Source organism: Nerophis ophidion, linkage group LG01 (assembly GCF_033978795.1).
Source record: "Nerophis ophidion isolate RoL-2023_Sa linkage group LG01, RoL_Noph_v1.0, whole genome shotgun sequence".
Lineage (NCBI taxonomy): Eukaryota > Metazoa > Chordata > Actinopteri > Syngnathiformes > Syngnathidae > Nerophis > Nerophis ophidion.
In genome coordinates this window covers 12,904,786-12,930,630 of record NC_084611.1, presented here as the reverse complement: position 1 = coordinate 12,930,630, position 25,845 = coordinate 12,904,786, and the positions used below count along the sequence as shown (strand labels likewise).

Below are 25,845 nucleotides of genomic sequence, written 5' to 3'. Positions count from 1 at the left end.
GGACCCAAACAAGTTTTGCATTGAATATTGACCAAGCAAGGCTTATGCAACTTTATAGTGACATGCAAAATCCAGTTTCAAATAATAATAATTACAAAATATCAATGGCATATCAAATAAAATAAAAACACAAATTTAATGCCTTTTTTCGGCAGCGGGGTTTGGTGGTAGCGGGGGTGTATATTGTAGCAACCCGCAAGAGTTAGTGATGCAAGGGGTTCTGGGTATTTGTCCGGTTGTGTTTATGTTGTGTTACGATGCGGATCTTCTCCCGAAATGTGTTTGTCATTCTTGTTTGCTGTGGGTTCACAGTGTGGCGCATATTTGTAACAGTGTTAACCTTGTTTAAACGGCCACCCTCAGTGTGACCTGTATGGCTGTTGACCAAGTATGAATTGGTCAAGTATGAGCCGCATATATTATGTGAGTGGGCCGGCACGGTGTTTTTATGGAAGAAAAGCAGACGTGGCGACATGTAGAGAACGCCAAAAGCAGTGCTTTTACGGCCCGCCCCCAATATTATTGTCCGGGTGGAAATCGGGAGAAATTCGGGAGGGGCACTGCACTTCGGGAGTCTCCCGGGAAAATTGGGAGGGTTGACGAGTATGAGTATTAGCGGTGAATGTGGTGTTACAGCGGCAGGCTAACTCTAATGTTAATTTGATATTGCCTCAAGGGCCAAATGAAATTACACGGCGGACCACATTTGGCCCGCGGGCCAGAGTTTGACACTCATGATCTAAACTCTCATCACAGTTATCAGCAACAAAAAACTATAATGTCAACAAACAATGAAAAATGAGAGTCCAAACATTATAAATGAACACCTAAATAAATACACAAACCTACTGAAGGAGTTTGTGCTGTTGCTGCTACCTGAAGAAGAAACAGAACCTGATCAAAGGCTTTGGTTTAAGCCAAGCCATGAACATTTCCACAAATTCATGACTTATGTTGACAAATGGATGAATAGAACAAGGCAACGCTTCCAAAATGATATCAATCCAGAAGATGGTGTACAATGGAGGATGGCTGCCCGCCGCCAAAGTGTGGCCAAAACAGTCCGGGGATGATAAACGTTGCCCAGTCGCTTGACACGGGTTCATGTTCAAATGCATTCAGAAGGATCCTAGCCTAGTGTCTAATGAGATCAGATAAGGTACTAATCTGGTTAGAGCAGAAAAAAAAATGCGCAAAGCTATTAAAGGTTGGAACCAGTGTCGTTGGAACCAATGTCAGTGACATTACTTGGGCATAAATAAAAATAACATATTTTTAAAAATCACTACACCTCTGCTCTAGATCGTCAAGTTTCAGCTGATCCAAGGAACTCAGTAAACTCTTCTATCTATGCCATGTTTACTTGTTTTTCTGTGTGCAATTAAAAACAATTTCCGCCTACAGCCTCTCCGACCACCACCAACCATTCATTCACATTCATTGCCTAAAGACACAACAGCAATGAAGACGATAGCGGAAGCTGGATTTGTACTAGGGATCTTTAAAGGGGAACGTTATCACCAAACCTATGCAAGCGTCAATATATACCTTGATGGTGCAGAAAAAAGACCATGTATTTTTTTAACCGATTTCCGAACTCTAAATGGGTGAATTTTGGCAAATTAAACGCCTTTCTTTTTATCGGTCTTTTAGCGATGACGTCAGAACGTGACGTCATCGAGGTAACACACCCGCCATTTTCATTTTCAACACATTGCAAACACCGGGTCTCAGCTCTGTTATTTTACGTTTTTACGACAATTTTTTGGAACCTTGGATACATCATGCGTTGTCGGTGTGTTGTCGGAGGGTGTAACAACACTAACAGGGAGGGATTCAAGTTGCACCACTGGCAAGAAATCTTCCGCCAGACCCCCATTAAATTTGCCAGAGTGTCTTCACATTTGACCGGCGATGCCAAGACAGACATGGCACAGAGATGTATGGATAACCTGCAGATGCATTTGCAACGATTAAGTCAACTAAATCACAAAGGTGAGTTTTGTTGATGTTGTTGACTTATGTGCTAATCAGACATATTTGGTTGCAGCACGACTGCCAGCTAATCGATGCTAACATGCTATGCTAATTGATGCTAACATGCTATTTACGCTAGCTGTATGTACATGTATGTACATTTGAAACTAGATACCCACATTTAATGCGAAACAAACACTTACCAATCGACGGATTTAAGTTGCTCCAGTGTCACAAGATGCGAAAGTTCTGATCGTTTGGTCTGCACATTTTACCGGCGATGCTAATAAGGCAGCCATGCTATGGGCCACTTCATTAGGTACACCCATGCTATGGCCAAGTAGCGTCAATAGCTATTCGTTCAATAGCTTCAATTTCTTCTTCAATTTCGTTTTCGCTATCTGCCTCCATACTCTGACCATCTGTTTCAATACATGCGTAATCTGTTGAATCGCTTAAGCCGCTGAAATCAGAGTCTGAATCCGAGCTAATGTCACTATATCTTGCCGTGGTAACCGCCATGTTGTTTGTATTGGCAGCCCTGTATGATATCACAGGGAAATGGAAGGTCGCACCGCAAATAGGGATAATCAAGAACTTTAAAGCTTTTTTAGGGATATTCCGGGAGGTGTAAAATTTTGAAAAAAAACTTCGAAAAATAAAATAAGCCACTTGGAACTGATTTTTATTGTTTTTAACCCTTTTGAAATTGTGATAATGTTCCCCTTTAAGTATCTGGACAGCTGTTCTACCATCTAAGCCACAACACCCTAGAAGTAAGAACTACTTATTAGTGAGGATTCTCATTAGCCAGCATGCTAGCATACAAATTTGATTTGGAAATGCTGAGTGGAAGACGGCCCTTCTTGACTCGATTGAGGCATCTTTAGAACGTTCAACAAGAACATTTAGTGCAGACCGCTGGAGTCATTTGGTATTACAAAAAAGGAAAATAAATCACCCAACCTGTTGGCGACCTTTCCTCTAGTAAAGATGGCTGACAAAAGGTCCTGCCGCACAGCACAGGAGTGTAACATGAGAAGAGATTCTCAAGTTACAGAGAAGAAACACGCCTCTGCTGAGTCTCTTGGGACGGAACACCTGGAATTCCCACAAAATGTGTTGAGCAATTGGGACTCTTTTTGAGCTGCAGGGAATCTGGGAGTTATGTAAGTAAAATCGGAGCTATTGGAGTGGCTTTTGATGGACAGAACTAGACGTGGGTCAAGATAGCCGTGTTGCACTTCGGATCGGTTCATTCATCCAATCCACACAGCTAACATTGCTCTCTTTCTTGCGAAAACCTGCCTTGGACATGTCCCGGCTGACGCTGCTAGCGCTTGCTGTGCTAATCTGTGCCTGCAGCTGTGCGACGGGAGGAAAGATCCTGGTGTTCCCCGTAGATGGAAGCCACTGGATAAACATGAAAGTGTTGATTAAGGAGCTTCACAGCCGAGGCCATGCGATCACAGTGATCCGGCACACAGACAACTGGTACATCAAGCCAGAGTCCAACCTCTACAAGACCATCACCTTAAAACTCAACAGTGGCTTTAATGAGCATAGGCTTGGCTTGTGTGTAACCAAACTTCTAAAAATGCGGCGGGAAGGAGCCTCAGTCTGGGCTCGCTTAACAATACAGTACGATGTTATGAACATGTTCTACGAGATGAACAAGCAAGTTGTTCAGATGTTGAGTGCCATTTTTGAGGACAAGGAGACAATGAGTAGCCTCCATGATGCCAAATATGACGTGGTTCTGACGGACCCTGTTTTTGGCGGAGGGATTCTCTTGGCTCACCGTTTAGGTCTTCCTTTGGTTTTAAACGTTAGGTGGGCTCTTCTGACCGAGGGACATCAGATAATTGCACCCTCCCCTTTGTCTTACGTCCCTGTTCAAGGAGCACTGCTGACGGACAAGATGACTTTCTTTCAGCGGATCAAAAACATGATGTATTACTTTGTCTCTTGGTTTAAAGTTTGGTACGTGGCAGACTCCAACTACAGGCCGTTTGTCCATCGCTACTTCGGTCCAGACGTGCACTACATGGAGCTCTTTCAAGCAGCAGACATCTGGTTGATGAGGAACGATTTCACTTTTGAATTCCCGCGTCCCACCATGCCCAACGTGGTCTACATGTCAGGATTTCAGTGCAAGCCCTCTGAGCCCCTCCCCAGAGAGCTGGAGGACTTTGTCCAAAGTTCTGGTGAACACGGCGTCATCGTGATGTCCCTGGGCACTCTGGTTGCTGACCTTCCGGAGGACATCACAGACGGCATCGCTGCCGCTTTTGCCCGACTTCCTCAGAAGGTCGTCTGGAGACACCAGGGCAAACATCCGTCCACACTCGGCAACAACACGTTGCTTTTGGATTGGCTGCCTCAAAACGACCTGCTGGGTCACTCCAAGACCAAAGTGTTTGTGGCGCACGGAGGCACCAACGGACTCCAAGAGGCCATTTACCACGGCGTCCCTCTGGTGGGCCTGCCCCTCATGTTCGACCAGCAGGACAACTTCTTCAGGATGCAGGTGAGGGGTGTGGCCAAAGTGATGGACATCGCCACAGTGAACGAGGGCAACTTCCTGGCGGCGCTGAAGGCGGTGCTCTACGAACCGTCCTACCGCCAGAACATGACGAAGCTGTCGGCGCTGCACAGGGACCAGCCCATCAAGCCTCTGGACCGCGCCATGTTCTGGATCGAGTTTGTCATGAGACACAAGGGAGCGGCACACCTACGCACAGAGTCCTACAAGATGTCCACCGTCCAGTACTACTGCATCGATGTGCTGGCCTTCTTACTGGCGCTCGTGCTAACAGTCGTTGCCGTTTGCGTTTCACTGCTAAAGTTCTTGTGGCGAAGGTTGCTTTCTAGAAGCAAACTGAAAAAAGAATAACACGTCAGGGACACTGTAGTAATCTCAAATTCCTGTGTTGTCAAAAACATTTTAAAAAAAATACTTTCTTGGTTTAAACTTTACTTGCAAAATAATTTGAGTTAGCTATGCCTAAAAAGGATGCCCAGGTACTAATGCAGTAATAACTTTCAGCTACTGTTCTGTGAGGTTTAAGATATTTTTTTATAAACTGCTGCTCTGACTATAAATGTAAAAAATAGAGTACTAGCGTGTTTAAATGTGACTGAGAGACACCATGTCAATAATAAAGTAATAACATACTCTGTTTAATCCTTTGGCTCACTTTAGATTAATTTCTCAACACAACTGAACTGCACCGGAGTCATTTGACCACCTCTTCTCTATGGTCTTGGTATGCTTCAAATGACTCGGAGCAAAAGGGAAAACAGGCTCAGGTTTGGTTCTACCATACAAAGACCAGGTGCCTTGTGGACTAGGAATTGCGTGGCTTTCCTACTAAAAAATAGACGTCTATATCCACAAAACAGCGTATGCAAGGAAATGTCTGCGGAATACGGAAATTAATTGAAATTAGCTATCCCAGCGGGCACAAGACATTGAAACAACATTGAGAACAAGTTGAATTAGGTCCTGACAGTGAGCAACTCAAACATAATATTGAAACAACACACTTTTAATCAATGTTGGGTTCCGACTATGATTTGATCATTACATTTTGGTCATTTCCCAACCAATATTCTACAACATATAAACAACGTTAAAACAACATGCTTTTTGACAACGTTTAATCAATGTTGGGTTCCAATGTTGACTTGACCAATGAAATTTGGTCATTTCCCAACCGTTATTCTACAACGCAAACACAACGTTGAAACAACATGCTTTTTGACGAAATTTAATCAATGTCAGGTTGTGACGTTGGTTTGACCATTGAAATTTGGTCCTTTCCCAACCATTATTCTACAACATATATACAATGTTAAAACAACATGCTTTTTGACAACGTTTATTCAATGTTGGGTTCCAATGTTGACTTGACCAATGAAATTTGGTCATTTCCCAACCGTTATTCTACAACACAAACACAACGTTGAAACAACATGCTTTTTGACGACATTTAATCAATGTCAGGTTGTGACGTTGGTTTGACCATTGAAATTTGGTCATTTCCCAGCCATTATTCTACAACATATATACAACGTTAAAACAACATGCTTTTTGACAACGTTTAATCAATGTTGGATTCCAATGTTGACTTGACCAATGAAATTTGGTCATTTCCCAACCGTTATTCTACAACACAAACACAACGTTGAAACAACATGCTTTTTGACGACATTTAATCAATGTCAGGTTGTGACGTTGATTTGACCATTTAAATTTGGTCATTTCCCAGCCATTATTCTACAACATATATACAACGTTAAAACAACATGCTTTTTGACAACGTTTATTCAATGTTGGGTTCCAATGTTGACTTGACCAATGAAATTTGGTCATTTCCCAACCGTTATTCTACAACACAAACACAACGTTGAAACAACATGCTTTTTGACGACATTTAATCAATGTCAGGCTGTGACGTTGGTTTGACCATTGAAATTGGGTAATTTCCCAACCATTATTCTACAACATAAACACAACGTTGAAACAACATGCTTTTTGATGACATTTAATCAATGTCAGGTTGTGCTGTTGATTTGACCATTGAAATTGGGTAATTTCCCAACCATTATTCTACAACATATATACAACGTTAAAACAACATGCTTTTTGACAACGTTTAATCAATGTTGGGTTCCAATGTTGACTTGACCAATGAAATTTGGTCATTTCCCAACCATTATTCTACAACACAAATACAACGTTGAAACAACATGCTTTTTGACGACGTGTAATCAATGTCAGCTTGTGACGATGATTTGACCATTGAAATTTGGTCATTTCCCAACCATTATTCTACAACATATATACAACGCTGAAACAACATGCTTTTTGATGACATTTAATCAATGTCAGGTTGTGACGTTGATTTGACCATTGAAATTGGGTCATTTCCCAACCATTATTCTACAACATATATACAACGTTAAAACAACATGCTTTTTGACAACGTTTCTTCAATGTTGGGTTCCAATGTTGACTTGACCAATGAAATTTGGCCATTTCCCAACCGTTATTCTACAACGCAAACACAACGTTGAAACAACATGCTTTTTGACGACATTTAATCAATGTCAGGTTGTGACGATGATTTGACCATTGAAATTGGGTCATTTCCCAACCGTTATTCTACAACATATATACAACGTTGAAACAACATGCTTTTTGATGACATTTAATCAATGTCAGGTTGTGGCGTTGTTTTGACCATTGAAATTGGGTCATTTCCCAAACAATATTCTACAACACAAATACAATGTTGAAACAACATGCTTTTTGACAATGTTTAATCAATGTTGGGTTCCAATGTTGACTTGACCAATGAAATTTGGTCATTTCCCAACCGTTATTCTACAACACAAACACAACGTTGAAACAACATGCTTTTTGACGACATTTAATCAATGTCAGGTTGTGACTTTGATTTGACCATTGAAATTGGGTCATTTCCCAACCGTTATTCTACAACATAAATACAACGTTGAAACAACATGCTTTTTGATGACATTTAATCAATGTCAGGTTGTGGCGTTGTTTTGACCATTGAAATTGGGTAATTTCCCAACCATTATTCTACAACATATATACAACGTTGAAACAACATGCTTTTTGATGACATTTAATCAATGTCAGGTTGTGGCGTTGATTTGACCATTGCAATTTGGTCGTTTCCACACCAACAACGTGAATCCAACATTGGACATTAACGTTTTACAAATACAACTATTTTGCAACGTTGTTTCCAAGTCAGTTTTAAAGGACATGTAACGTATAATCAACGTTGTATCAATGTCTTGTGCCTGCTGGGATGTGCTTGAGATCTAACAATTTAAACATGATTAGTGAGTAAAATACAATAACCTTTGATAACTTTAATAACAGAGTTTGGCGTGGGGGCCAACTTCAAACAAGGCTTATCAGAAAACAACAGGAAGCTTATGTAATCAACCTGCTCCTGCCCGCCTCATATAAAGGTGAACTTTAGTCTTCCTTCCCGAGAGCTGCTCTTACCATCCAACACACGCCAAGTCCGGGTAAGTCTCAACGGGTCGACTCTATACTTTCATTCATTTTTTCATTTTATTTATTAATTTATTTCAGGCAATGACATTTAAAAAAAAGTATAAGGTAGACTATACATAATAATATAAATTAATATAATGTAAAAGGTAATGTACAATATGTAAGCATGATTGTCCAGTTTTGCCTGAAAGGGAGTGGGAAGAAGATAATTTATTTAATCCCAACCTAAATTCTCCATTCGGTGATTAATACTTTTTGTTTAAGGATCATACAAATGTTGTCACAGGTAACAATAATTATTACATTGTATCAACAATGTAGGAAGAATGAATATACCAACAATGATAATAGACAACATAGCAATAATGGTCAAGAAACATTAAGCACATGTTAACACTATGAGACAGAGTACAACAGCAGGTCAAATTACAGACCCTCATCTCTATATTTGAACCAGACCCGATGTTTGTAGAATAGTTTAAATCGATTAATAGTTTGGCATTGCTTGTGTTGTAAGTCCAGTTTCTTCCATAGTTTTACTCCGCATACAGACACACAAAAGACGTTTACGAGTAGTTTGAGCTCTCTGCAATGAGAAATATCCAAAGCCTCTGAAGTTATGAGCCTGCACTTGTCTTACAAAAAAACGTCGTAGATTAGGCGGCAACAATCTGTTAAATGCTTTATATAAGATTATTACTGTATTATATTTGACAGGGTCATCAAATTTGAGCACCTTTGATTGCATAAACAGATTATGAGTATGTTCTAAAAAAAAAAACAATGTTGTGAATGATCCGAGCTGCTCTTTCCTCTAACATGATCAGAGGATTAATTGTGTTGTGGTAAGTATTCCCCCGTTCTTCAAAACAATATATAAGGTATGGGAGTACCAAGGTGCAGTATAGAGTACGGAGTGCATTTTCATTGAGGTATAGTTTTGATTTGTTTATAATTGAGAGGCTTTTGGAGATGTTTGTTGTAATGTGTCTGACATAAGGTTTCCATGATAGTTTACTATCAACTATTACTCCCAAAAACGTATATTCTAATTTACGATTTAAATTTGGGTACCATCAATACGTTATGTTGCGATTTCCAAACATCGCAATCTTAAATGTATTTATATTCATGAATAATTAATTTGTGTCCATCCATTTTTTTACTATGTGTAGTTCTGCGTTTACTGTATTTATGAGCTCTTTATAGTCATCACTACTGTATAATATATTTGTGTCGGCTGCAAATAGTATACATTTCAGTACTTTAGATGTATCATTAATATATACATTAAACAGTTTTGGCCCCAACACGCTGATTCTCATTCCGGTCGCTTCACACTCTGCTGCGAACCGATCCAGTGAGAGCTGAAGATCCCGGTCAGATGAAGCCGTCAGGACCACAAAATCTACAAAAAGTAGTCCGAGTCCATGGTTCTCGCCCGGAAAAGGGTGGAATGCCATCTCCGGGTTGGGGAGGAGACCCTGCCCCAAGTGGAGGAGTTCAAGTACCTCGGAGTCTTGTTCACGAGTGGGGGAAGAGTGGATCGTGAGATCGACAGGCGGATCGGTGCGGCGTCTTCAGTAATGTGGACGTTGCACCGATCCGTTGTGGTGAAGAAGGAGCTGAGCCGGAAGGCAAAGCTCTCAATTTACCGGTCGATCCACGTTCCCATCCTCACCTATGGTCATGAGCTTTGGGTCATGACCGAAAGGATAAGATCACGGGTACAAGCGGCCGAAATGAGTTTCCTCCGCCGTGTGGCGGGGCTCTCCCTTAGAGATAGGGTGAGAAGCGCTGCCATCCGGGAGGAACTCAAAGTAAAGCCGCTGCTCCTCCACATCGAGAGGAGCCAGATGAAGTGGTTCGGGAATCTGGTCAGGATCCCACCCGAACGCCTCCCTAGGGAGGTGTTTAGGGCACGTCCAACCGGTAGGAGGCCACGGGGAAGATCCAGGACACGTTGGGAAGACTATGTCTCCCGGCTGGCCTGGAAACGCCTCGGGATCCCCCGGGAAGAGCTAGACGAAGTGGCTGGGGAGAGGGAAGTCTGGGTTTCCCTGCTTAGGCTGTTGCCCCCGCGACCCGACCTCGGATAAGCGGAAGAAGATGGATGGATGGATGGATGGGCCCCAACAAGGACCCTTAGGGGAAACCACAAGCAATGCCAGGCGTATCAGATAAATATTGACCCATTTTTTACAAACCGTATCCTGCCTGTTAAATAACTTTTTAACCAGTCTCCAGCCAGCCCCCTAATTCCACATCATTCCATTTTATCTGATTAATGGTATCAAAAACTTTCTTCAGATCAATAAAGATACCAACTGCATATATTTTATGCTCCAGTGCATTAGTCATTTCTTCAATGGCTTCAGTTATCGCCATTGAGGTTGTTCGTTTGGACCTAAAGCCATACTGACAGTCATTGATTAGATGATGCTTCTCAAAAAATGATCCAAGTCGAGAGTTAAATAGTTTCTCAAAGATTTTCGAGAACTGAGGCAAAACAGAGATTGGTTTGTAATTGGTAAAAGCGTGTTTGCTGTCACTTTTGAAGAGAGGAGTTACCTTAGCCATTTTCCTTTCACTTGGAAAGCGACCAGTCTGGAATGATAAGTCAGTGAAAGTCACATACATAAGTTAAGAGTTTTATAATATTCAGTATAACTTTTTGAACCAATATCATGTTGATACCATGGCAGTCAGTGAAGCGCTTACTTTTACACTTTTGCACAATATTTTTCATTTCCTGCTCATTTGTAGCTGAGAGGAAGAATGACAAATAATTCTGTTCAATAGTTGATTTTGTAACTCCATTGTCTGGGATATCAACAGCCAACTTAGGAGCAACATTTACAAAAAAAAACTATTGAACTTATTCACTAGGTTAATCATATTATAATCTTCACCGTTTTCATCAATAAAGTAATCAGGATAAGTCAACTTTGAATATCCTTGTTTGATTAGGCTATTCAAAACATCCCAAGTTCCTTTTATATTATTTTTATTTTCATATAGTTTTTTTTGATAATATATCCGTTTGCTTGTTCTTATAATATCAGTTAATTAATTTTTGTACTTCTTGTATCGTTGTTCGACTGCTTTTGTTTTTATTTTGAGGAACAGTTTGTAGAGATTGTTTTTCTTTTTACCGGCATTAATTATCCCTTTTGTCTTAAGTCTCGTCTTAAGACCCACTTTTATTCTTTGGCTTTTAACACTACGTGAGTTGTGTGGTCCTCTGTGTTTTTTATACACTTTGATTTTTATTTTACTGTTTTAATTGATTTTACCCTTTAAAATTGTTTTTAATCATATTTGTTTTTATTGGTTTTATTTTTATTTATTTTTTGTTTTATTCAGTCATTGGTGGAGCATAATATTGTTTTTAACATGGCTGTGCAGCACTTTGGAAACGTTATTGTTGTTTAAATGTGCTATATAAATAAAGTGGATTGGATTGATCCAAGGGCTATTTTTTTTTTCTTTCATAAAATATAATTTCACAGGGCAGTGTGTATTATACAGGGAAGTGAATATGTCTAAGAAATTACAATAAGCACTGTCCACATTTGGTTCTCCATAAATTGAAGTCCAATCCTGAACTGCTAAGTTATTGTTTAAGGCAGTGGTTCTCAAATGGGGGTACGCGTACCCCTGGGGGTACTTGAAGGTATGCCAAGGGGTACGTGAAATTTTTGTAAAATATTCTAAAATTAGCAACAATTCAAAAATCCTTTATAAATATATTTATTGAATAATACTTCAACAAAATATGAATGTAAGTTCATAAACTGTGACAAGAAATGCAATAATGCAATATTCAGTGTTGACAGCTAGATTTTTTGTGGATATGTTCCATAAATATAACAATAATAATAATAATAATAATAATAATAATAATAATAATAATAATAGATTTTATTTGTAAAAAAAAAAGCACTTTACATTGAGCAAACAACCTCAAAGTGTCACAGTGTGAAAAAATAGTCATAATAATAATAAAAATATAAAACCAGAAACAGCCCAATAGCTATAACCAGCATGTAAGTCCATAAAAAGGCTTTTTAAAAAAGATGGGTTTTTAAGCCTTTTTTTAAAAGCATCTACGTCAAATATTGACGTTAAAGATTTCTTTTTTTGTGAAGAAATGTTTAGAATAAAGTTGATGAATCCAGATGGATCTCTATTACAATCCCCAAAGAGGCTACTTTAAGTTGATGATTGCTTCTATGTGTAGAAATCTTTATTTATAATTAAATCACCTGTTTATTTTTCAAAAAGTTTTTCAGTTCTTTTTATATCTTTTTTTCCAAGTAGTTCAAGAAAGACCACTACAATTGAGCAAAATTTTGCACTGTTGTACAATTTAATAAATCAGAAACTGATGACATAGTGCTGTATTTTACTTCTTTATCTCTTTTTTTCAACCCAAAATGCTTTGTTCGGATTAGGGGGTACTTGAATTAAAAAAATGTTCACAAGGGGTACATCACTGAAAAAAAGGTTGAGAACCACTGGTTTAAGGCACTGATTGTTTCCTCAGTTGTTATTCGTTTTGAGATTTTTGCCATAGTGTCTTTGGTTTTCTTGAGATTGTTGAGATCCGCTTTTTGGATCCTCCACATATTATTGTTTATTGTTCCATTCTCCATCTGATCCTATTATTTCCTGTTTAAGTCGGTCACCATGGTCACCTGTTTCTCACGGCCCTGCACACCTGTCCTCACTAATCACCTACCTTATATAAGCCTGCATCTTTTGTTGTTCAGTCTGGGATCCAAGTTTGTTTTCACACAACGGTATGTCTGCATTTCTGGTTTGCTTACACGCAACTAGTTTCCTCTGATCATTCTTATGTTTATTTCACGCTAGTTTACACGCTCTGCCCTTGTATTATTCCAGCTCTCACGCTGAAGATTTGTTTTTCTGTTTTTGTGTGCCTTCGAGCCAGATTTAGTTTGTCTATTACTATTCCTAGCTTTTATGCTAGCGTCCTTCGTTTGTTTTATTCTACTAGCGCTAGCATTTGTGTTATATAGCTCTTTTTGTTATTTAAATAAATCTGTTTATCTTACCTTTGCTGTGTTCAATTTCGACGCATCCTCGAGGGAATCGATGCCGAACAGGCGTAACAGAGATGACAGTCATACAAAGTAAAAACAGGTAAATGGTCAGTGATATCAAATATAAATATAAATAAACTGGTGATTTGATTTCCCATAATGTTAGTAAAAATGTTGTTGATTGTGGCAATATGTGTTGGTTTGGTTATGGTTGGATATTGAGTCATCAACATGTTTTTGCTTGGTTGAATTTAACAAATCAATGCTAAAATCACCACAGATAAATATGGTTTTATGGTTCACAGAGGAAAATAGTTTACCCATCCACTCATTGAAAGTTTCTATGCTTGAACTAAATGCCCGGAACACACAACTCATGAAGATATTTGTCTTTTATCATTTAGAATTTCCGCTGTTAAACATTCAAATAATCCATCGACTGCTATAGTCATATTTGTTAAAACTTCAAATGTAACAGATTTATTTACAGACACCCCTCCTCCTATTGTATTTATTCTGTTTTGTGTATCTTAATTCATAGTCATTCAGACTATAATCAATACCTTTATCATTGTGGAACCAGGTTTCAGTAATTGCAATAATGCTAAATGGACGAGTAAATTATTTCAAGTAATCCTTGATAGCCTCAAAGTTAGTGTACATGCTTCGACTATTGAAATGTATTATTGACGGACTATCCTCTGATTTTACACTGTTTTCATGTTGTTCACGGGTAAAATAATTACAGTTTTTAACAATCGCAGAAAAATGATTATTATCAGGGTGTATCTCAATATCAGTTTCTGGCCTGGCGTGGTCTTGATACTCACACATTCCCAGTTCTTTTTGTTGATGTTGGAGGATCTTCTGTAACATGTCCATATCAATACTTGATGTGGTCTGTGGTCTTGGTGTGGGTAGCATTGAGATGATGTAAAATTTCCAAAGCTACATTGATACTAAGTACTGTATCAATGTCAATACTTTTCAAGATCTTCTAATTTCTTCACCGTCAAGACTTTTGCTTCCTCCGGCATTCCATGTTTCCATATGAGTTGGGAAATTGTGTTAGATGTAAATATAAACGGAATACAATGATTTGCAAATCATTTTCAACCCATATTTAGTTGAATATGCTACAAAGACAACATATTTGATGTTCAAACTGATAAACCCTTTTTTTTTTGTGCAAATAATCATTAACTTTAGAATTTGATGCCAGCAACAGGTGACAAAGAAGTTGAGAAAGGTGGCAATAAATAATTGATAAAGTTGAGGAATTCTCATCAAACACTTATTTGGAACATCCCACAGGTGTGCAGGCTAATTGGGAACAGGTGGGTGCCATGATTGGGTATAAAAGCAGCTTCCGTGAAATGCTCAGTCATTCACAAACAAGGATTGGGAAACGGTCACCACTTTGTGAACAAATGCGTGAGCAAATTGTCAAACAGTCTAAGAACAAAATTTCTCAACGGGCCATTGCAAGAAATTTAGGAATTTCACCATCTACAGTCCGTAATACCATCAAAAGGTTCAGAGAATCTGAAGAAATTACTGCACGTAAGCAATGATATAACGGACCTTCGTTCCCTCAGGCGGTACTGCATCAAAAAGCGACACCCGTGCGTAAAGGATATCACCAAATGGGCTCATGAACACTTCAGAAAACCACTGTCAGTAACTACAGTTTGTCGCTACATATGTTAGTGAAACCTCTCGCTCAGCTTAGAGAGTTGTGGATCACCGCTGAGTTACGAATAAGCTACCTTGGCTGTTCCGATACAACTTTTTCACTTTTGATTCGACATTTGAGCCTCCAGTATGTACCGATATGGATATCACCCATACTTTTAATATTTTGTAGTGTAGGATGTTGGAAAAGGTTTGACCAAGTGAAATGAGTCAACCAGAGAACAATGATAAGTATAAAAAACACTAAGTGAATTATATTTATATAGTGAATTATATTTATATAGCGCTTTTCTCTAGTGACTCAAAGCGCTTTACATAGTGAAACCCAATATCTAAATTACATTTAAACCAGTGTGGGTGGCACTGGGAGCACGTGGGTAAAGTGTCTTGCCCAAGGACACAACGGCAGTGACTAGAATGGCGGAAGCAGGAATCGAACCTGCAACCCTTAAGTTGCTGGCACGGCCACTCTACCAAACGAGCTATACCGCACAGAACTGCCCGTATCACACATGATATCGCATGCAAGTTACCACGTTGCAAGACTCCTTGTATCGCACATAAATTACACACAAGTCAACACGCTGCAAGACTGCTTGTATCACATGCAAGTAAACCCGCTGCAGGACTGCTCGTATCACACATGATATCACACACTAGTAAACACGCTGCAGGACTGCTCATATCGCACATGATATTACGCACAAGTCAATACGCTGCAAGACTGCTTGTATCGCACATGTTATCACATGCAAGTAAACCTACTGCAGGACTGCTCGTATCACACATGATATCACACACAAGTAAACACGCTGCAGGACTGCTCATATCGCACATTGTATCGCACGCAAGTAAACACACTGCAGGACTGCTCATATCGCACATGATATCACACACAAGTCAACACGCTGCAAGATTGCTCGTATTGCACATGTAATCACATGCAAGTAAACCTGCTGCAGGACTGCTCGTATCACACATGACATTACACACAAGTAAACACGCTGCAGGACTGTTCATATCACACATGATATCACACACAAGTAAACACGCTGCAGGACTGCTTGTATCACACATGATATCACACACAAGTAAACACGCTACAGGACTACTTGTATTGCACAGGACATCGCACACAAGTAAACACTGTGCAGGACTACTTGTATCGCACATGACATCGCACACAAGTAAACACTGTGCAGGACTGCTCGTATCACACACAAGTAAACACGTTGCAGAACTGCTCGTATCGCACATGATATCGCACGCATGTCAACACGCTGCAGGACTGCTCGTATCCCACATGATATCACACACAAGAAAAGACGCTACAGGACTGCTCGTATCACACATTATATCGCACACAAGTAAACACTTTGAAGGATTGCCGTATCGCACACAAGGATTGCTCGTATCACACATGATATTGCATGCAAGTCAACACACTGCAGGACTGCTCGTATCCCACGTGATATCACATACAAGTAAACACACTGCAGGATTTGCACGGATCGCACATGAAATCACACACAAGTCAACACACGGCAAGACTACTCGTATCGCACATAGTATCGCATGTAAGTAAACACGCTGTAGGACTGCTCATATTGCACATGACATCACACGCAAGTAAACACGCTGCATGACTGCGCGTATTGACATGATATCGCTGGCAAATAGACACGCTACAGGACTGTTTGTATCCCTGATATCACACAAAAGTAAACACGCTGCAGGGCTGCTCTTATCAGACACGATATCGCACATTTGACATGCAAGGCCAAATTAATATCAAACATGTTTTTGGGCTGATATCAGGCCGATAGCCAATATCAATACCGGGTTGGGAAAGCCCTTAAGTCTACCACGATGCTTACAAAAGTCTAACTGCCCACATCCATAAACAGTATTTGGCCTGTTATGGCGCCAAGGAGAACTCAAAGCTTGAAAACCTTCTTTAACTGTTAAAGTCTCCAGTTTTGACTATTTAGAGCGCACAAAAATCATCATCAATCAATCATCAGCAATGATCAATCGTGGATGGAAGATCAATGTACAAACAGCAGCCGCGGCTTGAGAGGCTCTCCTTTTTTATAAACAGCCTGAAGACGACTCCTGATTCATCAAGCTCCAAACGGCAGCAACCGTCTCCCCTTCACAATAACAGTGCATGCTCAACATCCTGTCTGACTCTGCTAACAAAATAAAGGCTTCAAATTACACAAGCATAATGTAATCAAAACACTTATTGAAACATTTACACAATTATTATGCTTTGACTTAATTAAAGTACTCATCAAAATTGTGCAAAGGTTCATTGCACTGATAAATGGGAGGATTTAAGTTTGTGATACAAAAAGCAAACACTTTATGGAGGTCAAATAAGTGCAAAAGGCAAAAAAATTAATAATAAAATTAAAACGGACAAATGAATTGTACTGTTTTTCCTAATGACGTTGTTATTTTAATGTATTGTTGTTACTGCTAACATCATTGTATGAATGTCCTCAGCAATACTGCTACATGATGGCTTTGTTTACTTGTAGGTCATCCTCCTTATGTTCAGGTTCTGAAATAGAAGGATTTCTACATGCCCCTAAAGCTGACCAACACGCCGGACTGTAGTCAGTTGGAAGCGTGTCTAATTTTTTGCAACTTAACGCCAAAAAAACGGAAATGCTGATTATCGGTCCTGCTGGACACCGACCTCTATTTAACAATACAACTTTAACATTTGACAACCAAATAATAAAACAAGGTGACTCGGTAAAAAATCTGGGTATTATCTCCGACCCAACTCTCTCCTTTGAGTCACACATTAAAAGCGCTACTAAAACGGCCTTCTTTCATCTCCGTAATATCGCTAAAATTCGCTCCATTTTGTCCACTAAAGACGCCGAGATCATTATCCATGCGTTTGTTACGTCTCGTCTCAATTGCTGTAACGTATTATTTTCGGGTCTCCCCATGTCTAGCATTAAAAGATTACAGTTGGTACAAAATGCGGCTGCTAGACTTTTGACAAGAACAAGAAAGTTTGATCACATTACGCCTGTACTGGCTCACCTGCACTGGCTTCCTGTGCACTTAAGATGTGACTTTAAGGTTTTACTACTTACGTATAAAATACTACACGGTCTAGCTCCATCTTATCTTGCCGATTGTATTGTACCATATGTCCCGGCAAGAAATCTGCGTTCAAAAGACTCCGGCTTATTAGTGATTCCTAGAGCCCAAAAAAAGTCTGCGGGCTATAGAGCGTTTTCCGTTCGGGCTCCAGTACTCTGGAATGCCCTCCCGGTAACAGTTCGAGATGCTACCTCAGTAGAAGCATTTAAGTCTCACCTTAAAACTCATCTGTATACTCTAGCCTTTAAATAGACCTCCTTTTTAGACCAGTTGATCTGCCGGTTCTTTTCTTTTTTCTCCTATGTCCCCCCCTCCCTTGTGGAGGGGGGTCCGGTCCGATGACCATGGATGAAGTACTGGCTGTCCTGAGTCGAGACCCAGGATGGACCGCTCGCCTGTGTATCGGTTGGGGACATCTCTACGCTGTTGATCCGCCTCCGCTTGGGATGGTTTCCATTGGACGGGACTCTCACTGCTGTCTTGGATCCGCTTTGAACTGAACTCTCGCGTGTTGGAGCCACTATGGATTGAACTTTCACAGTATCATGTTAGACCCGCTCCACATCCATTGCTTTCGGTCGCTTAGAGGGGGGGGGGTGCCCACATCTGAGGTCCTCTCCAAGGTTTCTTATAGTCAGCATTGTCACTGGCGTCCCACTGGATGTGAATTCTCCCTGCCCACTGGGTGTGAGTTTTCCTTGCCCTTTTGTGGGTTCTTCCGAGGATGTCGTGGTCGTAATGATTTGTGCAGTCCTTTGAGACATTTGTGATTTAGGGCTATATAAATAAACATTGATTGATTGATTATCATTTGCCCCAAAGTAGTCTTTGTTGTCTCTCATGAAGTCTGCCATGATTAGTAGTCTTGTTGCACTTAAATTGAGTATAATACGTAAATATTACATGTTGTTTTGAATGTTACCACATCACATACACACTAACAGCGTGTACATAAAACCTTGAATGAGAGGCAAACTTCCAAAAAGTGCATTTCCCCTTTTGCTAATACTTGACAGCAGTTCAAGTTTTTGCGCAACTTTCAGAGGGTCTGACTTCCGAAGTTCAAGTGATGAGTTTTAATCATGAGCATGCAAACCAGAGCAATCCTCACTGGCGGTCGTTAACCTGACACAGTTAAGGAGCCTCCTAAAGGTCAACGTGAACACTTTGTTCAGATTGCTGGAGTTAATTAGTGCTACCTGCATGAAGCATTAAACTGCTGCTGACCTTTGCCCGAGTAAAGACGGCTATTAAAGGTACGGCTGCGTAACATGAGAGGATATCATCATGTTCTAGAGCAGGAACAAACCTCTGCTAAGCCTTTTGGGACAGAGCGCTTGGAATTCCCATAAAAAGGCTGTTGAGCAATCTTGTTAAGCAGCAGAATCTGGGAGTTATGTAAGTAAAATCGGAGCAGTTGGAGTTGCGTTTGAGGGTCAAGACAGTCTGGTTTCACTTACATCCATCCAATCCACACAGCTAACGTTGTTCTGTTTCTCGCCAGAACCGGCTTTGGACATGTACCGGCCGACGCTGCTAGCGCTCGCTGTGCTACTCAGCGCCTCCGGCTGTGCGACGGGAGGGAAGATCCTGGTGTTCCCCGTGGACGGAAGCCACTGGATCAACATGAAAGTGTTGATCGAGGAGCTTCACGGCCGTGGCCATGAGATCACGGTGATCCGGCACACGGACAACTGGTACATCAAGCCGGAGTCCAATTTCTACAAGACCTTCACCTTGCACTTCTCAAGTGGCTTTGATCAACACAACTTTGGCTCGTTCGTCACAAGACTTCTGAACATGCGGAGGGAAGGCGCCTCGGTTTGGGCTCGCCTCGCTCTGGAGTACGAACTGGTCACCACGTTCTACGAACTGAACAAGGGAGTGGTGCAGACGTTGGGGAATGTCTTCGAGGACAAGGAAACAATGCAGAGTCTCCGTGACGCCAAATATGATGTGGTTCTGACGGACCCTGCCTTAGGCGGAGGGGTTCTCCTGGCTCACCGTTTAGGTCTGCCACTGGTTTTAAACGTCAGGTGGACAATTCAGGGTGAAGGACATCAGTCAATCGCTCCCTTCCCTTTGTCTTACGTCCCTATTCCAGGAGCGCTGCTGACAGACAAGATGACCTTCTTTCAGCGGATGAAGAACATGATGAATTACTTCTTCACTCGCTGGCAAATTTGGTACGTGGCAGACTCCAACTACAGGTCATTTGTCCATCGCTACTTCGGTCCAGACGTGCACTACATGGAGCTCTTCCAAGCAGCAGACATCTGGTTGATGAGGAACGATTTCACTTTTGAATTCCCGCGTCCCACCATGCCCAACGTGGTCTACATGTCAGGATTTCAGTGCAAGCCCTCCAACCCCCTTCCCAAAGAGCTGGAGGAGTTCGTCCAAAGTTCCGGTGAACACGGCGTCATCGTGATGACCCTGGGCACTCTAGTCGCCGACCTTCCGGAGGACATCACAAACGGCATCGCTGCCGCTTTTGCCCGACTTCCTCAGAAGGTCGTCTGGAGACACCAGGGCAAACGTCCGTCCTCACTCGGCAACAACACGCTGCTTTTGGATTGGCTGCCTCAAAACGACCTGCTGGGTCACCCCAAGACCAAAGTGTTTGTGGCGCACGGAGGCACCAACGGACTCCAAGAGGCCATTTACCACGGCGTCCCTCTGGTGGGCCTGCCCCTCATGTTCGACCAGCACGACAACTTCTTCCGGATGCAGGTGAGGGGCGTGGCCAAAGTGATGGACATCGCCACAGTGAACGAGGGCAACTTCCTGGCGGCGCTGAAGGCGGTGCTCTACGAACCGTCCTACCGCCAGAACATGACGAAGCTGTCGGCGCTGCACAGGGACCAGCCCATCAAGCCTCTAGACCGCGCCATGTTCTGGATCGAGTTTGTCATGAGACACAAGGGAGCGGCACACCTACGCACAGAGTCCTACAAGATGTCCACCGTCCAGTACTACTGCATCGATGTGCTGGCCTTCTTACTGGCGCTCGTGCTAACAGTCGTTGCCGTTTTTGTTTCACTGCTAAAGTTCTTGTGGCGAAGGTTGCTTTCTAGAAGCAAACTGAAAAAGGAATAATAGGACAGGGACACTTTGTATAATAGATATGTTTAAAAAATATACGATCACAAAATATTTTGAACCTTCCTTCCTCGTTTTCTACCGGGTTTGAACGTTTCTTTGTCTTTCCTGCTTTTTAATTCCACTCACTTCAGCGACAAAATTCTGTTTGCAGATGTGAGGGGGGGGGCGCAACTGGCTTGAGTACAAGGGGGCGGGGTTTGAAAAGGTTTGAAGTACAGTAAATTCCAGACTACAAGCCGCTACTTTTTTCCTACGATTATTTATGGATTTTTCTTCGCTGTTGGCCATAACGCAAATAGTTAAAAAAAAAAAAAAACTGAGACATTGAAAAGGGCTCTTATTGTTTGTGCTATGGCAGGGGTCGGGAACCTTTTTGGCTGAGAGAGCCAAGAAGCCAAATATTTTAAAATGTATTTCCCTAAGAGCCATATATTTTTTTTTAACACTGAACACAACTAAACGTGTGCATTTTTAAGTAAGACCAACATTTCCAGAGTATAATAGGTCTCTTATTCTTTATAATAACATTGTTATCCTGAAGCTAACTGTGGTGGGGGTGTGGCCTGCGGGCCTGCAGCAAAGCAGGATGTTGCCAGGACAGGCCTCGAAATCAGCGACAGGTGCGTAGACGGCCCACCTGGGCCTTGTTATCTAATCACCTGTCGCTCTGTTATAAGCAGCAGCCAGGAGGAGAGACAGGGTTGGGGCTGGAGCCAGAGCGCGAATGAGGACGAAAGAGAAAAAGACAATTGCTGGAAAGCAACAGAGAGAACAATAAAATAAAACAATACTGTAAACCTAAAACAGTGTCTTGGTGGTCTGAAAAACCCCCAGTAATAAATAAATTACTTCTTACCATTAATGCAACTTCTTGAACATAAAAAAGCATGAGAATGTTTTATATTTTGAACGTTATTTTTAACACTGTGATTACAAGTGGAATTATCGTGTTAAGCAATGTCAGCTCAGATTTATCCGAGAGCCAGATGCCGTCATCAAAAGAGCCACATCTGACTCTAGAGCCATAGGTTCCCTACCCCTGTGCTATGGCGTCATCTTTTGGACGAGTTTGCTCATTGGAGGTGCTAAAGTGCCCCTCTGTGTAGAGCTTTTAACCAGAAGTCAAAGTATAATCGCGCCTTCTAATCGTCAATAACGTTTCTACTCATATGGATTCTTCATTCATCACTCCAAGCAACGTTTGTAAGTGTAACATTACAACTAAAACAATTCTTACTTACTAAACCGTCCGTGTGTGATGAGCGTAGTAGGAGTGTTTTCATGCATATTTGTACATGCTTACCATGAATTGATTAACGTGGACCCCGACTTAAACAAGTTGAAAAACTTGTTCGGGTGTTACCATTTAGTGGTCAATTGTACGGAATATGTACTGAACTGTGCAATCTACTAATAACAAGTTTCAATCAATCAGTCAATCAATGCTATTATAATGTAATGACGCTAGCGTGGTTAGCATTGGGAATATGCTATCGCATTTACAAGTGTCTGTTAGTATTAGTAACTTAAATTGCCATTCTTTAAGTCAGGGGTCGGGAACCTTTTTGGCGGAGAGAGCCATGAAAGCCAAATGTTTCAAAATGTATTTCCGTCGGAGCCATATAACATTTTTCAACACTGAATACAACTAAATTTGTGCATTTTTAAGTAAGACCAACATTTGTAGAGTATAATAAGTCTTTTATTCTTTTTAACAACATTGTTATTCGAAAAGTTAACCAATAATAAATATAATACTTCTTACCATTAATGCGACATCTTGAACAGGTGCGGTAGAAAACGGATGGTTGGATTAAAATTTGAATTTATAATTTGAACGTTATTTTTGAAACTGTGATTACCAGCGGAATTATTCATTACTTATCGTGCTAAGCAATGTCAGCTAAGATTGATCTGAGAGCCAGATGCAGTCATCTGGCTCTAGAGCCATAGGTTCCCTATCCCTGGTTTAAGCATTAGACACCTTTTTACCTGCACTATGCCTCCCGCTGTTTCCCACATCTACAAAGAAATTAGCTACCGACTGCCACCTACTGATATGGAAGAGTATTATACGTTTACTCGGCTTAGCTCGGTTAGGAGAGTGGCCGTGCTAGCAACCTGAGAGTTCCAGGTTCGATTCCCGCTTCCGCCATCCTAGTCACTGTTGTTGTCTCCTCGGGCAAGAAACTTTACACACCTGCCCCCAGTGCCACCCACACTGCTTTAAATGTAACTAAGATATTGGGTGTCACTTTGTAAAGCGCTTTGAGTCACTAGAGAAAAGCGCTATATAAATATAATTATCTGAGAGCCATATGTAGTCATCAAAAGAGCCACATCTGGCTCTAGAGCCATAGGTTCCCTACCCCTGCTTTAAGTATTGTTTTAGTTTCACAAATTTGTCAGTAAATCACCAAAACGTCCCTGTGGAGTTACTGAGTCTGTTTAGCTGATTGGAGAGCTAGCTTCTGCACCTAGTGGGTCCATGACCATGACTTCTGTTTTGCTTGATCAGCCGTTTTACTGCCGTGTTACAGACACCGTTTGGAAACAATTAAGGCATGTAAATAAACATTTTGGAATATTACCATGTACATAACTCCTTTCACAGCGTACAGTGGGGCAAAAAATTATTTAGTAAGCCACCGATTGTGCAAGTTCTCCCGCTTAAAATGATGACAGAGGTCTGTAATTTTCATCATAGGTACACTTCAACTGTGAGAGACAGAATGTGGGGGAAAAAATCCAGGAATTCACATTGTAGGCATTTTAAATAATTTATTTGTAAATTATGGTGGAAAATAAGTATTTGGTCAACCATTCAAAGCTTTCACTGATGGAAGGAGGTTTTGTCTCAAAATCTCACGATACATGGCCCCATTCATTCTTTCCTTTATCACGGATCAATCGTCCTGTCCCCTTAGCAGAAAAACAGCCCCAAAGCATGATGTTTCCACCCCCATGCTTCACAGTAGGTATGGTGTTCTTGGGATGCAACTCAGTATTCTTCTTCCTCCAAACACGACGAGATGAGTTTATACCAAAATGGATACATGGATGATACAGCAGAGGATTGGGAAAATGTCATGTGGTCAGATGAAACCAAAATAGAACTTTTTGACCAAATCATTATTTTCCACCATAACTTACAAATAAATTCTTTAAAATTCCTACAATGTGAATTCCTGGATTTTCTTTTCACATTCTGTCTCTCACAGTGGAAGTGTACCTATGATGAAAATTACAGACCTCTGTGCAAGTTCTCCCACTTAAAATGATGACAATCGGTGGCTGACTAAATCCTTTTTTGCCCCACTGTATACATCTGCGGCCTATACTCCGCTGCGGTTAATATACGGAAATGTTTTTATCTATTTTTTTTCTGGGTGTGGCTTGTATACCGGTTCGCTTTATACTACGGAAATTAAGTAAAATGACGACATGGGAAGCAAATTGTTCAATAATGTATTTTACTGTATGTGCAAAATAATAAAATGAATAGATTCCGATTGTGTGACGATTTGGTCTAATTTGGTCTGGATTAGTTTGTTCCTCATTCCTGTGAGAATCCTGCGCGTGACTGAGGAGTGCAGAGTGGCGAATTTATCCAGGATAAGCTGCAGTGTGCTCAAACGACCATTAGGTTGCATCTGTGAGCAGATAGTACGGTGTCATCAGCAAGGTTTTCCCTACCGCCACACGTTCAAAATAGTTGTTCTTTTTCAGATTACTGTATGTGAAAGGTCGACTCCTACCTTGTTGTTCCGTGACGACCAGCGTGGCAAAAAGTGGAAAGGGAGTGTTTTGCATATTACCCATCATGCTTTGTGGTGGATCTAAATGGGTATAATTTGAAAAGGTGGCCTATATTTCTTTATAATGTCTACATAGTGTACGTTGTGTGCAAATGTGTGTGAACTTTCTGGTTTGGGTATGGTTTATATGCACCGTGAGGTTGTTAGCATGTGGACATATAAAGTGAGGCTCAGTAGAAACATGTGGTCATGGACTGGTAACACTCACACTGTCCACAAGATGGCGGCAAAGATGCTTAGATAAAACTTACCAGACTATAACGAGGAACGTCTGGGTTTGGACGACCCTGCCTTTTATGTATTACAGTACAATATAGCGTTTTCTTCCTCCCTTTTTTTTTAGATAATTTTGTATGTTTGAACCAAAAAAATCATCACTTAACCTCTCTTATGTTAGCATGCTAATGTTTTATGCCGGCTTTTAAGCTACCTTTCTATGTTTACACCTAAAAATTGTGAATTTAATACCTGGCAAGATATTAGAAGTACTATATGCTAACTTATCCTAAGTCATCATGCAAACATTAGCATGCTATCGTGTTGTGCTAGCTTTTTCAATAATTTTGTTTGTCCAAAGACATGCACCTGGGGATAGGTTGATTGGCAACACTAAATTGGCCCTAGTGTGTGAATGTTGTCTGTCTATCTGTGTTGGCCCTGCGATGAGTTGGCGATTTGTCCAGGGTGTACCCCACCTTCCGGCCGATTGTAGCTGAGATAGGCGCCAGCGCCCCCGCGACCCCAAAAGGGAATACGCGGTGGAAAAACGGATGGATGGATAAACCTAAAAATCATTGATTTTAATGTTTGTCAGCATTTTGGAAGTATGCTAACATATCTTTTATTAGCATGCTACCGTTTTATGCAAGCTGTTCAGATCATTTTGTATGTTTACACCTAAAAATAGTGCATTTTAAAATTTGGCGCTATCTTAGACGTACGCTAACTCATACTTGCCAACCCTCCCGGACGAAAATAGACGCAAACA

The 25,845-nt window shown here is 40.9% G+C and overlaps 3 protein-coding genes across 6 annotated transcripts in view; 2 read left to right on the top strand and 1 right to left on the bottom strand.

Moving 5' to 3' along the window:
• LOC133550332 (SH2 domain-containing protein 3C-like) overlaps window positions 1–25,845 on the bottom strand; it is a 108,997-nt gene that overhangs the window by 56,497 nt on the left and 26,655 nt on the right. The gene's annotated exons all lie outside the window — the stretch shown is intronic.
• On the top strand, window positions 3,021–5,164 carry LOC133550395 (UDP-glucuronosyltransferase 2B19-like). Its single transcript, XM_061896418.1, has one exon. The coding sequence runs from the start codon at window positions 3,293–3,295 to the stop codon at window positions 4,871–4,873; it is 1,581 nt and encodes a 526-aa protein (XP_061752402.1). The 5' UTR covers window positions 3,021–3,292; the 3' UTR covers window positions 4,874–5,164.
• Window positions 7,995–24,556, top strand: LOC133550369 (UDP-glucuronosyltransferase 2A1-like). Of its 2 annotated transcripts, none has more exons than XM_061896415.1 (2): window positions 7,995–8,052; window positions 19,439–24,556. In XM_061896415.1, the coding sequence occupies exon 2, from the start codon at window positions 19,453–19,455 to the stop codon at window positions 21,031–21,033; it is 1,581 nt and encodes a 526-aa protein (XP_061752399.1). In that variant the 5' UTR covers window positions 7,995–8,052; window positions 19,439–19,452; the 3' UTR covers window positions 21,034–24,556. The 2 variants fall into 2 exon arrangements, with proteins under 2 accessions (XP_061752399.1, XP_061752400.1); XM_061896416.1 differs by lacking the exon at window positions 7,995–8,052 and adding an exon at window positions 19,213–19,332.